General features: G+C 36.3%; 1 protein-coding gene across 1 annotated transcript; it reads left to right on the top strand.

Moving 5' to 3' along the window:
* The first annotated feature begins 12,418 nt into the window (after positions 1-12,418).
* Positions 12,419-12,802, top strand: LOC129289951 (uncharacterized). Its single transcript, XM_054926690.1, has one exon. It carries the CDS (start codon positions 12,419-12,421, stop codon positions 12,800-12,802), a length of 384 nt encoding a protein of 127 aa, XP_054782665.1.
* The last annotated feature ends 979 nt before the right edge of the window (positions 12,803-13,781 follow it).

Below are 13,781 nucleotides of genomic sequence, written 5' to 3'. Positions count from 1 at the left end.
TGCCTCTCTTCACAGCTGTCCTCAACTTATGGCACATGTCCTCATAACTAGTGATATCGAATAGAGCAATTTGATGCCTGTACTCTGGATGCATCTTTTCTTGAAACCATTCTACCTTCCACTTGGTGTCATTGTGGTATTATAGATATGTAGAATAGGCTGATAAGTCATTAAACTTATTTATGAATTCCTCTTCATCTAAGTCCCCTTGCCTGAACGCATAGAACTCTTCCTCCTTCTCAGTACGGAAAGATGCTGAGAAGTAATAGTTGAAGAATGTCATACCTTAACCCTAAACCTTATTAACCTCCATTTTATGATCATTAGGACCTTAAATGGTAGCATATGAACCAATAAATCAAATCTGAAAACTTGAATTGGCGGTTACTGTTCATTTGGTAAATTCAGAATTTTTGACCAACTTTGAAAATTCATAACTAAATGTAGAAAAATCAAAATTGAGTGGTTCCAAAGCCTATAGAAAGCTCTTTAAGTATAATTTATAGGAACAATACTTTAAAGAACCACATCCTTTCGTGAAAATCTCGAGACTGTATGTGAGAGTTATGGTGCCAATGGTGACAAAACTGTTTTCCAGATTTACAACCTTAATTTTTGGAAATCCGCCATAAATCATACACATAGCCAATTTAAACTTTTTACCTATGGAATCAAGGCTTATTATTTGTACTATAATCATGCAAAATTCCAGGTTTAAAATCGTTTCATAGCTGCATCAAAAGTTTATTTGAAGGATACTGCCTTCACAGCATTACAACAGTCCAGCATTACATTACAATACTAAAATGATCAAAAGGGAAACATTAATACAATCTAAGCCCCAAATCAACTCTCCCTTCTTCCACATGGTTCAACCCCTAAAAGGGTTTGCATTTTAAATAGAGTGAGATTTCTCTCACTCATAGAAATCTCAATAACAGGAGGCAACTAACAGCTATGTTACGAGCGCCATTAAGCATTCAACTTTAAGCCATTATTGTGAGCTATTATATAACATACTTTAAGCCACTCTAACATGCATAGCCAAGGTAAACTTCATAGCAAGGAGCTTTAACATGCATAGCCAAGGCAAAACTCATAGCAATAAGCTCTAACATGCATAGCCAAGGCAAAACTCATAGTAAGGAGTAGCAACATATAGCATCACACATTTATGGCAACTCACATGCTAACAATAATGCACAATAACATCAAAGTTAATTAAAACTTGCTACCTCACTCCAAGCTTAAGTGCACCCAAAAGCTTTCCTTCCTCTTCCTTGGAACTTCAAGAAACCAATTTGCAAGATGTTCCATATGGATGCTAAAATTGCACTAGTGAGAGGGGATGATGTTCTATTTATAGGCCATGTGTTATCTATTTGCCACCTAAGATCTAGAAAATTACATGAGTTTATGTGTCAATTCTCCAAGCCTTCTAGACAACTTTTCCATATTTAGAAAAATTCAAATGAAAATAGTCACTGCAGTGTCCATGAAGTTAAAATCCTATCCATTGGTGACTTGACAAGTGGCACTCTCTTATTCATTGAATTTCATAGAAGCTTCCATTCTTTATCAGTATAAATTCTACTGAAATAACTCCCTTTCCTCTGATTCCAGTGCCTTAACCATCTCAACAATTTTTAACCAGTGTCCTGGCATATTCCTAATCTTTTTCTCTTTCTCTCAAATGGTCTTCTTTTATTACCATCACCCTTTAAATAATGGTAAAATAGACAAATCCTTTTATTTACTCATACTTCCACCTTTACTCAAGAAATACTTTTTCAAAGCTAATGGAGTCAGAAATGGTTTCTGTCTATTCCATTGTCCCACATTATCTTAAAGTAGTCCCATGAATTTTCTTAGAATTTATTTCCTCTTTTAGCTATTTATTTGGGATTTTTCAAATAAAAGCTTAAATTTTAGATTTTGGAATTTGGCCGTTCATCATGACTAAACATTCACAGAGCCTCTTTATTCATTTTATCTTTCTCTTTTCCCTACTTTGGCCCCATAAACCCTTAATACATGCTTATATTCAAGTTATGGAAATTTTGAGATATGACAAAGAACAACCTCTTGAATATTTCCCAAGAATACCTCACACCACTAGTCGGCCTCACGGAATCCTACCATCTCTTAGCTACTCTGACCAACTGGATCGTAGCTAAGGTTACTCTCTACTCTGAAGTACAGGTCACCACCTTAAATATTGTCTCAAGGCATTCTATCTATTGCTCGACTTCTCCTTCTCTCATACTTCTGTCAAATGTAAGTGGACTGAACCTCACATATGTCTTTCAAACTTGGTCAATACAATCTGTAACAACTCCTATAGTCTGTCTACTACTTTAAGCTTGAGGTAACTCAGGCCTACTATGAACTTCTTCTGATATTAGCCTCTCTTGAGCTTCTCTTTCCTTTGCTTGATCTCTACCCTGCAATAACACGTCATGGTCTCTAACTATTTTCCAGATATTGATCATCATATCTCTCAACTCTTCTAACAAGCCATCTCTTCTATCGGCCTGTTGAGGTACGTTGGATTAAACCTCAGGCATAGGTTCATCCTCAATTAGATGCCAAGATACTTGAGTGCTACGTGTAGCTTGAATACCTCTTCTTCTCATTTCTCCCCTCCTAAGGATAAAAGTAACATAAAGGTTAAGCAAAAGGGAAAGAATAAGTGTAATGAATAATATATAAGTTGCCAAAGTCTAGGATAAATGCACAAATAAGAAGAAAGACCAAATTTTGAAACTCAAGAAACTGATACCAACTAATAATGTAATGCTCTCATTGACATTGCCATACGCTCCAATACAAAATTTCTAATCACTCCAAAATCATTTAAGTTGAAATATTTGAAAATATTAGGATCCCAATAAAAGATTTCAGAAAACATTCCATAACTTACTCAAATATAAAACTCTATACATATAGAAGAAAAAATCTCTAAGGGTACATTTTAGTTTAAGAAAAACATGTGCATTACAGCAAAACTTAAGTGAAATCTAACACTGGACATCACGGCTTGTGCCACATGCATCATGGCAAGTGGCACAGAGGCTACAATCACTTACTCTGTATCGTCCGCCATGTCATTTGTCATATCCTCAATTTTAAATCTAGATTAATTTAGCTTAAATAGATTAGTAAAGTGAATCTTTGAGGTGTGTGGCCAAAGAGGCCTAACGGGTGTGTTTGATTTTGATGTCTATACCAAACGCAGGTCCAAAGGAGAATCGAGTCACCTGAGGATAGAAGAGGAAGAATTTCAAAAAGGAGTAGTTCTGTGCCATGCGTCGCTGCATGGGGTTGGTCCGTCGCGGGGCATGCATGCCAACACGCCTAGAAGAAGCTCTTTGTGCGTTGTGCCACAACACATTGTGCGTTTGCCGTGACGTATGGCTAGAATTTTGCAGTATTAATCACAAATCTAAAGTGAAAATGAAGAGCAAACAAAAGAGAAAGAAGGATTGGCAAAAATGCGAAGCTAGAGTTTGAAGAAACTGATTGTTAGGAGCAATTTGGAGCTTATAAACACCCAAGGTAAGCTTTCTAGCTACTATCTTCCTCTCTTCTTTCATTTTCTTGATGGTAGAGGTTGGGGTTTGATTTCTAATGGTGATTTTCAGCCTATAGAGGTTATGAGTCCGAACCTATTAACTTAAATAGAGTTAATAGGGGTAGATTGAGCTAAGTGATCTTGATATTTATGATTTTATAATGATTGGTGGTTGGAGGACATTAAATGTTTAAAATTCCTATAAATTTAGTGGTTAGGGATAATGTGGCTTCATTAATACCCATTTAAGAGCTTAATATTATAAATGAGAGTTAAAGGAAGTTAAGAAACCTTATGGATACTTCTATATGAGTTTAGAGTAAAGCTTGAATATTAAGAAATGATGAAAATGCTAGTGAAAAATAACTCAAAATAGATATTGATGTTTTGCATGGTAAATACTTGTAGTGTAACTATCATTGACACCATTCAAGATTCTTGGAAGCTTTGGGAGCGAATAGTTGAGAGGTGAAACCTTTAACCTCTCAAAAGTTTAAGGTAACCAGGGACATTCTATCTTGTCCTTGTGTGTCTATAAGTTTCTTGATTTATGAATTATCATTTAAAATGTGTAAAATAAAAGAAATGTAAGCGTGGCTTAATTTATTAAGAAATCCACTAGGTCAATTTGTAAGTGTTAGGCCTTATGATGCAAAATTATTGAGAACAATAGCAGTGGATTTTCATATCAATGTTTATTGGGAGTGCAATAATTTCTACAAATTGAGAAGTAAAATGAATCTTTGTTTAAGGAGTTCAATGATATTTTAAAATAAGGAAGTTTAATGATTTTAAAAGTATGAGGTACAATAAAAATAAGAAAGTTTAATGATTCTGAATGTGTAAGGTACAACAATTGTGAATTGGGAGTTCAACAACTTGTTTAGTTTTAAAGTTCCATAAAATGTGATAATGTGAAGTTTTATGAATTGTATATGTGTAAATAATCGCATGAATTCCCATTGCATGATCTACAAAGGTAGGAGTTCATCTAGGACGTGGAGTAGATGATAAATCCATATGGTAAGGCCCCATCTATGTGATGGATAGGGCCTTACCACATGAGGGACTATCCCACTGGTTTAACGAGGGACTCGAACCTAGCTAGCTATCTACCGGTTCAATGAGTGATGAACCCTTTAGTCGCCTTGGGTTATCAAATTTTACTAGAATGTAGAAGTGAGTATTCTAGGTCATTTTCCTAGAGAGCAAAGCATACAAATCATTGTTCAAATGCTTACAAATTAATCTGAATTTTCAAGTGACTAAACTAACTCTATAATGCAACAATAAATGTTTGTAAAATTCTGTTTTAGTTGGAATGAAATGAATGATGATTATGGTGAGCCCAAGTCAGATTTCCTAACATTAATCATTGATTTCCAGAATTATAACATCATAAACCTTCTTGATTAACCTAAAATGAGACACTTAGAAACCTCTAAGTGTGGTGCACCATTAGACTCAATGGACACTAATAAATCTAGGTCAAGTGAACTTAGAAATTAACACTATATTCAGCCTTGTTCTACATAAGTTTCAGACTAAAACTAGTGGAAGAAAAACAGCATAAGTCAAATTCATATAACCAATATGGATCTAACTCAAGTCTACACAAGAACTTGAACAAGAATCAGCAAGAACTTATGAAATAACCCTAGAACATCAAGGTAAATCATAAATTCCAGAACTGAAAATAGCATGAAAATCTAAATTCAATATTCATATTCTCATCAAATCTGAATTAGAATCACAAAGTCTTCAACCAAAACAGGTTCAAAATTCGAAATCCTCAAAGAATCAAGACAAGAACATGAAATCAAGAAAATGAACAACAATTACAAATGTGGAAATCTCATAATGTCAAGTCATCTTTCTTGGAGCTCTAAATGATCAGCCTCTCATGCTCTTCCTCTTTGCTTGAATCAGACCTTGAGCTTGAGAAGCTTCCATGGATGAATGAAGATGAAGAAGTTGCAATCTGGAAATCTGGACAAGAGATGGACGAAAATGCAAGCTGGAATGGAGAAGAAAGTGGACAAAAATCTGAATAGAGAAGGAATGATGATCTGGACCAAGTGTTGATGATGGAAGATGAAGAAATGAAATCTGAAAAACGGATGAACAGTGCTAGACGAAAATGAATGAAGAAGAAGAGAGAGAAATATGGCTGAAGTGAGAGAGTGGGATCTGAATTATGAGGCTCTCATCTGAAAATTCAGCTTATGTATGTGTGGAAAATGTGAGTGGTGATAAAACCAAAGTGGATGGTGATAAAAACAAGGAAGGTCCAGATCTGAAATGAGCTGGAAAAATGGACGAAAATAAGCTAAAATGGGAATAAAAATGAGGTGGAAAATGTGACAAGGGACATGTGAACATGTGTGGGAAATGTGACTCCTCCTTAGGCTCCCAATCAGCTACCACATGTCATCCAATTAGATCTGATCATGTCACACCTCCCATGCCCCTTTTTTACTTGATGATGTGTCCCTCAATGCTTTCCATGCTCCTTTGATTTTTTATTTAATTAATTCTCCCCAATTAAATCTGAATAATGGTGCTACATCATCCCTCAAATAATTCTGGAATTTGCGCCCAACGGCCCCTAAATTCTTCATCTTTATTTATTTGCTATCTCTTGAATTTCTCCAAGCATGTGGACTAGCCTTTGATCCTTGATTCCAAAATTGCCCTCACAAAATCTGAAAATAAAAACACAAGACTAAATAAATTCTAAACAAAAATAAATAAAAAGGAAAAGAAGAGAATTAATGCCCAAGATCTCAATTTAGGATATGAAAGTGTCAAAACAATCATCAAATAGCACTACTAGGGTTCATAAAGTCAATCTAGAAATGACAACTCAAAACCGGAAATTAAACCCTATTATGCACAATTTGATGACAAAAACCAAGTGTTTTAACATGTAAAATATGAGATAGATCAATGAGGAAGCTAGCCTAGGGTGTATGACACCCCATGGTGTGAGAAATGGGGGAAACCGTGATCCATAAGTGAGTTGGGCACACCTTAGCTAGGTAATCCTCTCACAATTGTTTAGGCTAGGGAAGTCAAGGAATATAGACTATCTCATTGAGTTATAGCCCATGCTTTCATGTCAGAGGAATAAGGAGGATATAAGGGAGGTAAGATCATGCATATAGTAAGAAAAGGGACATATTGGCTATATTAAATCCATAATGTGGATATCTTGAGTTGAGTAATACTTTTTTCCCTTAGGCTTATCAATGATTTGTGTGAGCAATTCTATTTATATGAAAGATGCTAAAGGCATTGTTTTTTCAAGTGTATGCCATTATGTTAGCTAAGTTGTGAATTCTTATTTCAACTATTGCTCATGGGTTAAAGTAATAATATTTATTGCCACTTACATTTAAACTAATTGTTATGCATTAGTATGGGCTAGTTGCACCTTAGTTACTGAGTAATTGTACTCACCCCGTTATCTTCAATATTTTGGGGAATAGCCCAAGAACTGTGGATAGAGGAAAACAACCTGAGGCTTAAGATCATGATCCATTTGTAATAGGCCTTTTTATTTTAGGTAATTTATGTGTATGATAATTTCGATTGCCAACTAGGATTTTCCTTTTTGTTACTTACTTACATTAACAGAAAAGTAAATTATAATGGTATTTTGGGCCCTAGGGAGAGAGATAATTATTATGTGTTATGTTGATAAGGCCAAAATACTAATGCAAGTGAGGGTAGTGCATATTATGTAATGATTTGGGAAATCTTGATTAAAATTATGGTAAACTCCCCCTTCCTATGATTTTGAGTTAAGGGGTTGAGTAGTGAAAATTTGATCTTGAAATACTTCTTGTGTTTTGGTGCTTTGCGTGAGTTAATTTTATTGAGTTGTATGTGTTCATTTGGTGTCGGTGGCCATTAGTCCTTAATTTTGGGTTAGGACACTTGAAATTTGCAAAAGTTAAGGTAAAGGAGTAAGTTTTGAAAAGAGTGTTCAATTCTTGTTTTAAAAATAATTTGAGCCTAAGACTAATGCCATTAGTTACAGCCTAAAAAGAGCTTTTCCTAGACTCCTAGTTCACATCACTCAGACATCGAATGAAGATTTGGGGCGCATCAGAATTTGGCCATCAAGTTGTTAAATTGACAGTAGAACTTACTGTCAAAGTTTGTGTATTTGTGCCATGGCGCATGATGTCATGAGCCACGGCACATGCCTTTTATTTTTTTTTTCAAAAATTTTTCTTGTTCCAGATTTTTGCACCTATATAACCACTTATATGATAATCCCTTGCTTCCGTGTATTTGCAAACTTTGTTTTGTCTCTTTGCAAGACTTGATTTGACTTTAAATTTATAATTCTTGGGGTCCTCATTTTGTTAACCAATGAGAATTTTATATTTAATGATTACTATTATCTCATTTCCCTAATTACTTGAGATTTGGGTTTTAATTGTGGGATAAAAGGAGGAGGATATTACAATTTGGTTTCAGTTTCTCTTGTTATGAGTACTGATCTATGGATTATGTTGTGTAATCATGCTTATTTGTGTATTTGCATATAGAGTTGGCAACTGTTATTATACACATTATTTTTCTCTCTTAAGCTAGCACTGATCCTTTCCTTTTATGGGATAGCCTAAAATATTCTAGTAAATCTATTGAGACAAGAGAAAGAAGTTTTAGTAGAAGTGGTGGTCCCAATTGAAGAAGAACAAGTAGAAATGGGACGAAACCAAGAACAACCCGTACGCTCCATGGGTAGTGATAACATGTTGCTCGAGTTAAAAGCACTAATGGAGAGAATTGAGAAAAGATTGGACGACCGTGATAAGATTCTTGAGCAGAAGCCTGAAGAAGGATGTAGTGGTATGGTTGAGAAAACAGGAGGTGACCCTAAGAAGAAGAAAAGAGTTGAGATGCTAGAAGAGGTACAAGGGCACGAAGATGAGGAGTACTATGAGGAGAGTGCACCGAAGAGGCTAATGTGTTCTATGAGGCTGATTGAGAAGGAACATGAGGGTTCTATTAACTATGCACTCAAGAGATTCACGAGGTTGAATCCTCCTCACTTTAGCAGTTTCATGGAGGATAGAGCTGGTGAGAAGTGGATAGACTTGTTGGAGACCATATTCTCTGTGATGATCTGCACCATAGAGCAACGGGTACTCTTAGCTACTTTCATGCTAGAGGATGCCACCAAACAATGATGGGAGAGTGCAAGGCCAGCTAATGGCTCCTTACTTACATGGAAGAAATTCAAGAGGAGATTTTTCACTCTTTATTTCCCATCTACCCTTCAAGCAGAGAAGGAATTTGAGTTTCATCACTTACAGCAAGGTAATATGAATGAGGAGGAGTTCACGGCCAAGTTCAATAAATTGTCAAAGTATTCGACCTATTTGAGACATCATGATGATGACAAGTGGAAGGCCGAGCAGTTCTTAGACAAGATGCGGCCTTAGTATACTAAGCAATTGCAGCCTTTGAGATCACTTCCTTTAAAGTGATGTGCAATAAGTTTTGGGCCATTACTAGAAGAAGCAAATTAATAGATGATAAGAAGAGAGATTGTTAGGGTCATTTTTCTTCATTTATGGGTCCCACTGGCGGTGTGAGCAAGAAGACCAATTTTGGTTTGGGATCATTCTTAGGGTTTAGTATCGGGGGTGCTAGAAATCATTTTTAAAAGGGATCTCAATCCAAGGGATCCAAGTCTAAGAACAATGCACCCAGAGGTATGGGAGGTCAGAACTAGACTTCGAGACAGGACTCTGCCCCTACTATTACTGAACCTATGAGAGCTCCATAATGCAACAAGTGTAGGAAGTATCACAAGGGGGAGTGTTGGACATGCTTCAAATGCAATAAGGTAGGCTATGTAGCGTGATATTGCCCTGAGCATGCTAGTACACATGACCAAAGGTCTGTTATTCCTGGTCATGTCTTTGCCTTGTCCAAGGAAGAAGCTGAAGCTTCTTCAAAGCTTATCAGAGGTACTATTTCTCTCCATGATATTGAGATCCCTGCTTTATTTAATTTGGGTGCTACTCACTCTTTTATTTCAAATGAGTGTGTACAAAAGTTAAAGTTGCTTGTGATTAAATTGCCTGTGTTGATGAATGTTTCTAAACCGGCTGGGGCTTCTGTGAAAGCCAGTCGTGCATGTTTGAAAGTGGAAATGAAATGTGGTAATAGAATTACACTGATTGATTTGGTTTGTTTGCCCATGTTGGGGATTGATGTGATTGTTGGGATGGATTTTTTGTCAGCTAACGGAGCGATACTAGACTATGAAAAGAACATAGTTTCTCTACTGGTGTGTAATGCGACTCTTGCAGTCTTTGAGGATACTACCTTCATAGTGAATCTTGAGATACCTACATTTTTTCTGCCATGCAAATTAAGAGGTCAGACTGTGAAGGGTGTCAGACATTTTTAGTGTTCTTTTCAGCCTTTGGAGAGTACGATGGTACTCTTGACGAGATTGGAGTTGTAAGTGTTTACCGATGAGATGTCTAGCTTACTACCGGAAAGGGAGATTAAATTCTCTATTGACCTAGTGCCAAGAACTGAACCCATCTCTAAGGCTCCATACCATATAGCTCTATCAGAACTAGAAGAATTGAAGAAGCAATTGGAAGAATTGGTAGAGAAAGGATTCATTAAGCCAAGTGTATCCCCCTGGGGTTCACCTGTACTGTTTGTGAAGAAAAAGGACGGAAGCTTAAGATTGTGTATCAATTACTAATAGTTGAATAAGGCAACAATCAAGAACAAATATCCACTGACTCAAATAGATGATTTTCTTAACCAGCTTGTCAGAGCAGCTATGTTTTCCAAGATCGACTTGAGATACCATCAACTGAGGGTGAAGTCTGAGGATGTACCCAAAACTGACTTCAGGATGAGATACGGGCATTACGAATTCTTAGTAATGCCTTTTGGATTGATGAATACGCTAGCAATCTTCATGGATTATATGAACAAGATTTTTAGACCCTACTTGGATAAATTCATAGTTATGTAATTGATGATATCCTAGTCTACTCTAAGGATGAAGAAGAACATGCTAAGCATTTGAGAATCATGTTGCAAGTGTTGAAAGAACACAAACTATATGTGAAATTAAGCACGTGTGAATTCTAGCTTCGAGAAGTGAAATTTCTCAGTCATGTGATATCTGCTGACGGTATATCTGTGGATCCTCATAAGGTCAATGCAGTACTGAAATGGAAGAGACCTACCTTAGTAACAAAGGTAAGAAGTTTCTTGGGGTTAGCTGGTTACTATCAAAGGTTCGTTTAGGGGTTTTCGCAAACAGCCTCTATTTGGACTAAGTTGACTAAGAAGGATCAGCCATTTGTATGGACTGAGAAGTATGAAGTAGCATTTTGGACACTGAAGGATAAGCTGACTACAGCACTAGTGTTAACAATTTTGGATCCAAAGTAGTCATACATAGTGTACACCGATGCTTCACTTAAAGGTTTAGGATGTGTATTATTGCAAGATGATAAGGTTATAGCCTATGCAGTCTAGACAATTGAGGCCACATGAGGAAAATTACCCTACTCATGACCTTGAGTTAGCAGCTATTATTTTTGCTTTAAAGATTTAGAGACATTATCTTTATGGCTCACAGTTTGAAGTATTTAGTGATCATAAGAGTCTCAAATATCTAATTGACCAGAAAGAGTTGAACATGAGATAGTGGAGATGGATGGAATTTTTGAAAGATTACAATTTTGAGCTAAAATACCATCAAGGTAAAGCCAATGTAGTCGCCGATGCATTGAGTAGGAAGACAGTACACGTGGCTTGTATGATGATACATGAACAGAAATTACTAGAGGATTTCTCTAGTATACGTTAGAATATGCCTATTTTTGCTGTGCTTAATTTGAATACCATGATAATTACTAATGCATTTTGGAAGGAATTGCAAGAAGCACAATTGAAAGACCCATACCTACTAGAAATCCAGAAGAATATTGAAGAGAAATGGACTTCAGAGTTCAGTTTCAATGATGATGGTTTCGTGGTGTATCATGATCGTGTTTGTGTTCCTGACATTAGGGAGATCAAAGATACTATACTATCATAAGCTCACCAGAGTAAGTTTACCATTCACCTTAGTGCTACCAAGATGTACCAAGATAGGAGGAAGTATTGGTGGTGGCATGGTATGAAGCGTTATGTGACCAATTTTGTGTCAAAGTACTTAACTTGTCAGAAAGTCAAAATGGAACATCAAAAACCACCTGGTATGTTACAATCATTAGAAATTCTAGAGTATAAGTAGGGTAGCATTTCGATAGATTTCATCATGAGTTTACCCTATACTCAAGCGGGCTATGATGCTATCTGGGTCATTATCAATAGACTGACTAAGTCAGCCCACTTTCTGGCTATTAGAGTGGATTATCTGATATAGTGAGATTACACAGAGTCCCAAAGGATATAGTATAAGATCATGATCCTTGTTCACGTTGAACTTTTGGAAAGCTTTAAATCAAGCTATGGCAAAAAAAATTAAAATTTAGTACTGCTTACCATCCCCAGACGGACAGTCAAACTGAGAGAACGAATCAAATACTAGAGAATATGCTTAAAGCTTGTGCTATTAAGTGTACTGGTAGCTAGGATAAACACTTACCATTAACAAAATTTGCTTATAACAACAGTTTTCACTCGAGCGTCCAGATGGCTCCTTATGAGGCTTTATATGGGAGAAAGTATTGATCACCACTTTGTTGGATCGAGTTGAGTGAGAGGAGCATTTTGGGTCTTGATTTGGTGGATCAGACTACTTAGAAAATAGAAGTGATTTGCCAAAAGCTTTTGATGGCTTATAGTCGACAGAAAAGTTATGTTGACAAACGAAGAAAACCATTACAATTTGAGGTGGGCGACCATGTTTTCTTAAAGGTTACACCAATGACAGGCATTGGGAGATCAATTCAAGCTAAGAATTTAACTCCATATTTTGTTGGTCCCTTTGAAATCCAAGAGCAGATTGGGACACTTACTTACCAGATTACATTGCCACCTCATCTCGTGGGCATACACGACTTGTTTCATGTCTCCCAGTTAAAGAAGTATCAGCTTGACCCGTCTCACATAATTGAACCTGAAGATGTTGAGTTTTGGGAGAACTTGACTTATCGAACCGAGCCTAAGAGAATAGACGATGTAAAAGAGAAGCAGTTTAGGAATAAGATCACTTAGTTAAAGTGATATAGAAAGGAATAACTCTCAAAGATGCTACACGGGAGATTGAGGGGAGAATGAGACAACTATACCCTCATTTATTCCTTTAAGGTATGTTTTGAGCTATTATATGAATTTTGAGGACAAAATTTCTAAAAGGAAGGGAGAATTGTAACATCGTCAATTTTAAATCTAGAATAATTAAGCTTAAATAGATTAGTAAAGTGAATTTTTGAGGTGTGTGGCTAGAAGGCCTAACGGGTGTGTTTGATCTCAATTTCTATGCCAAAACCGAGTCTGAAGGAGAATTGGATTACCTGAGGATAGAAAAGGAAGAATTTTGAAGGGAATGGTTGTGTGCCACGTGCCACGGTGTGGGGTTGGTCCACTACAGAGCATGCATGCCAACACACCTGGAAGAAGTTTTTTATGCCATGTGCTGTGGCATATTGTGCGTCCGCCATGGCTCATGGTGAGAATTTTATAGTATTAAGTCACAAATCTGAAGTGAAAATGAAGAGAAAATAAAAGAGAAAGGAGGAGTAGTGAAAAAGCTGAGCTAGGGTTTGAAGAAACTGATTGTTGGAAGTAATTTAGAGCTCATAAATACCCAAGGTAAGCTTCCTAGCTTAAATCTTCATCTCTTCTTCCATTTTCTTGATAGTAAAGGTTAGGGTTTGATTTCTATTGGTGATTTTCAGTCCATAGAGGTTATGAGTCCGAACCTATTGACTTAAATAGAGTTAATGGAGGTAGATTGAGCTAAGTAAACTTGATATTTATAATTTTATGATGATAGGTGGTTGGAGGACATTAAATGTCCTAAATTCCCATCAATTTAGTGGTTGGGGATAATATAGCTTCATTAATACCCATTTAAGAGCTTAATGTTATAAATGAGAGTTAAAGGAAGCTAAGAAACTTATGGGTACTTTTACATGAGTTTAGAGTAAATCTTGAGTATTAAGAAATGATAAAAATGCTAGTGAAAAATAGC

This window comes from Prosopis cineraria, unplaced genomic scaffold, assembly GCF_029017545.1.
Source record: "Prosopis cineraria cultivar Desert tree isolate PC_DT_omini unplaced genomic scaffold, ASM2901754v1 PC13, whole genome shotgun sequence".
Classification (NCBI taxonomy): domain Eukaryota; kingdom Viridiplantae; phylum Streptophyta; class Magnoliopsida; order Fabales; family Fabaceae; genus Prosopis; species Prosopis cineraria.
Note: the sequence above shows the minus strand (reverse complement) of the source record. Positions and strands in the feature narration are given on the sequence as shown.

What these genes read in the sequence shown, in the direction of transcription:
- LOC129289951 (XM_054926690.1), top strand. Translation starts at nt 12,419, where the DNA reads ATGGCTTATAGTCGACAGAAAAGTTATGTTGACAAACGAAGAAAACCA.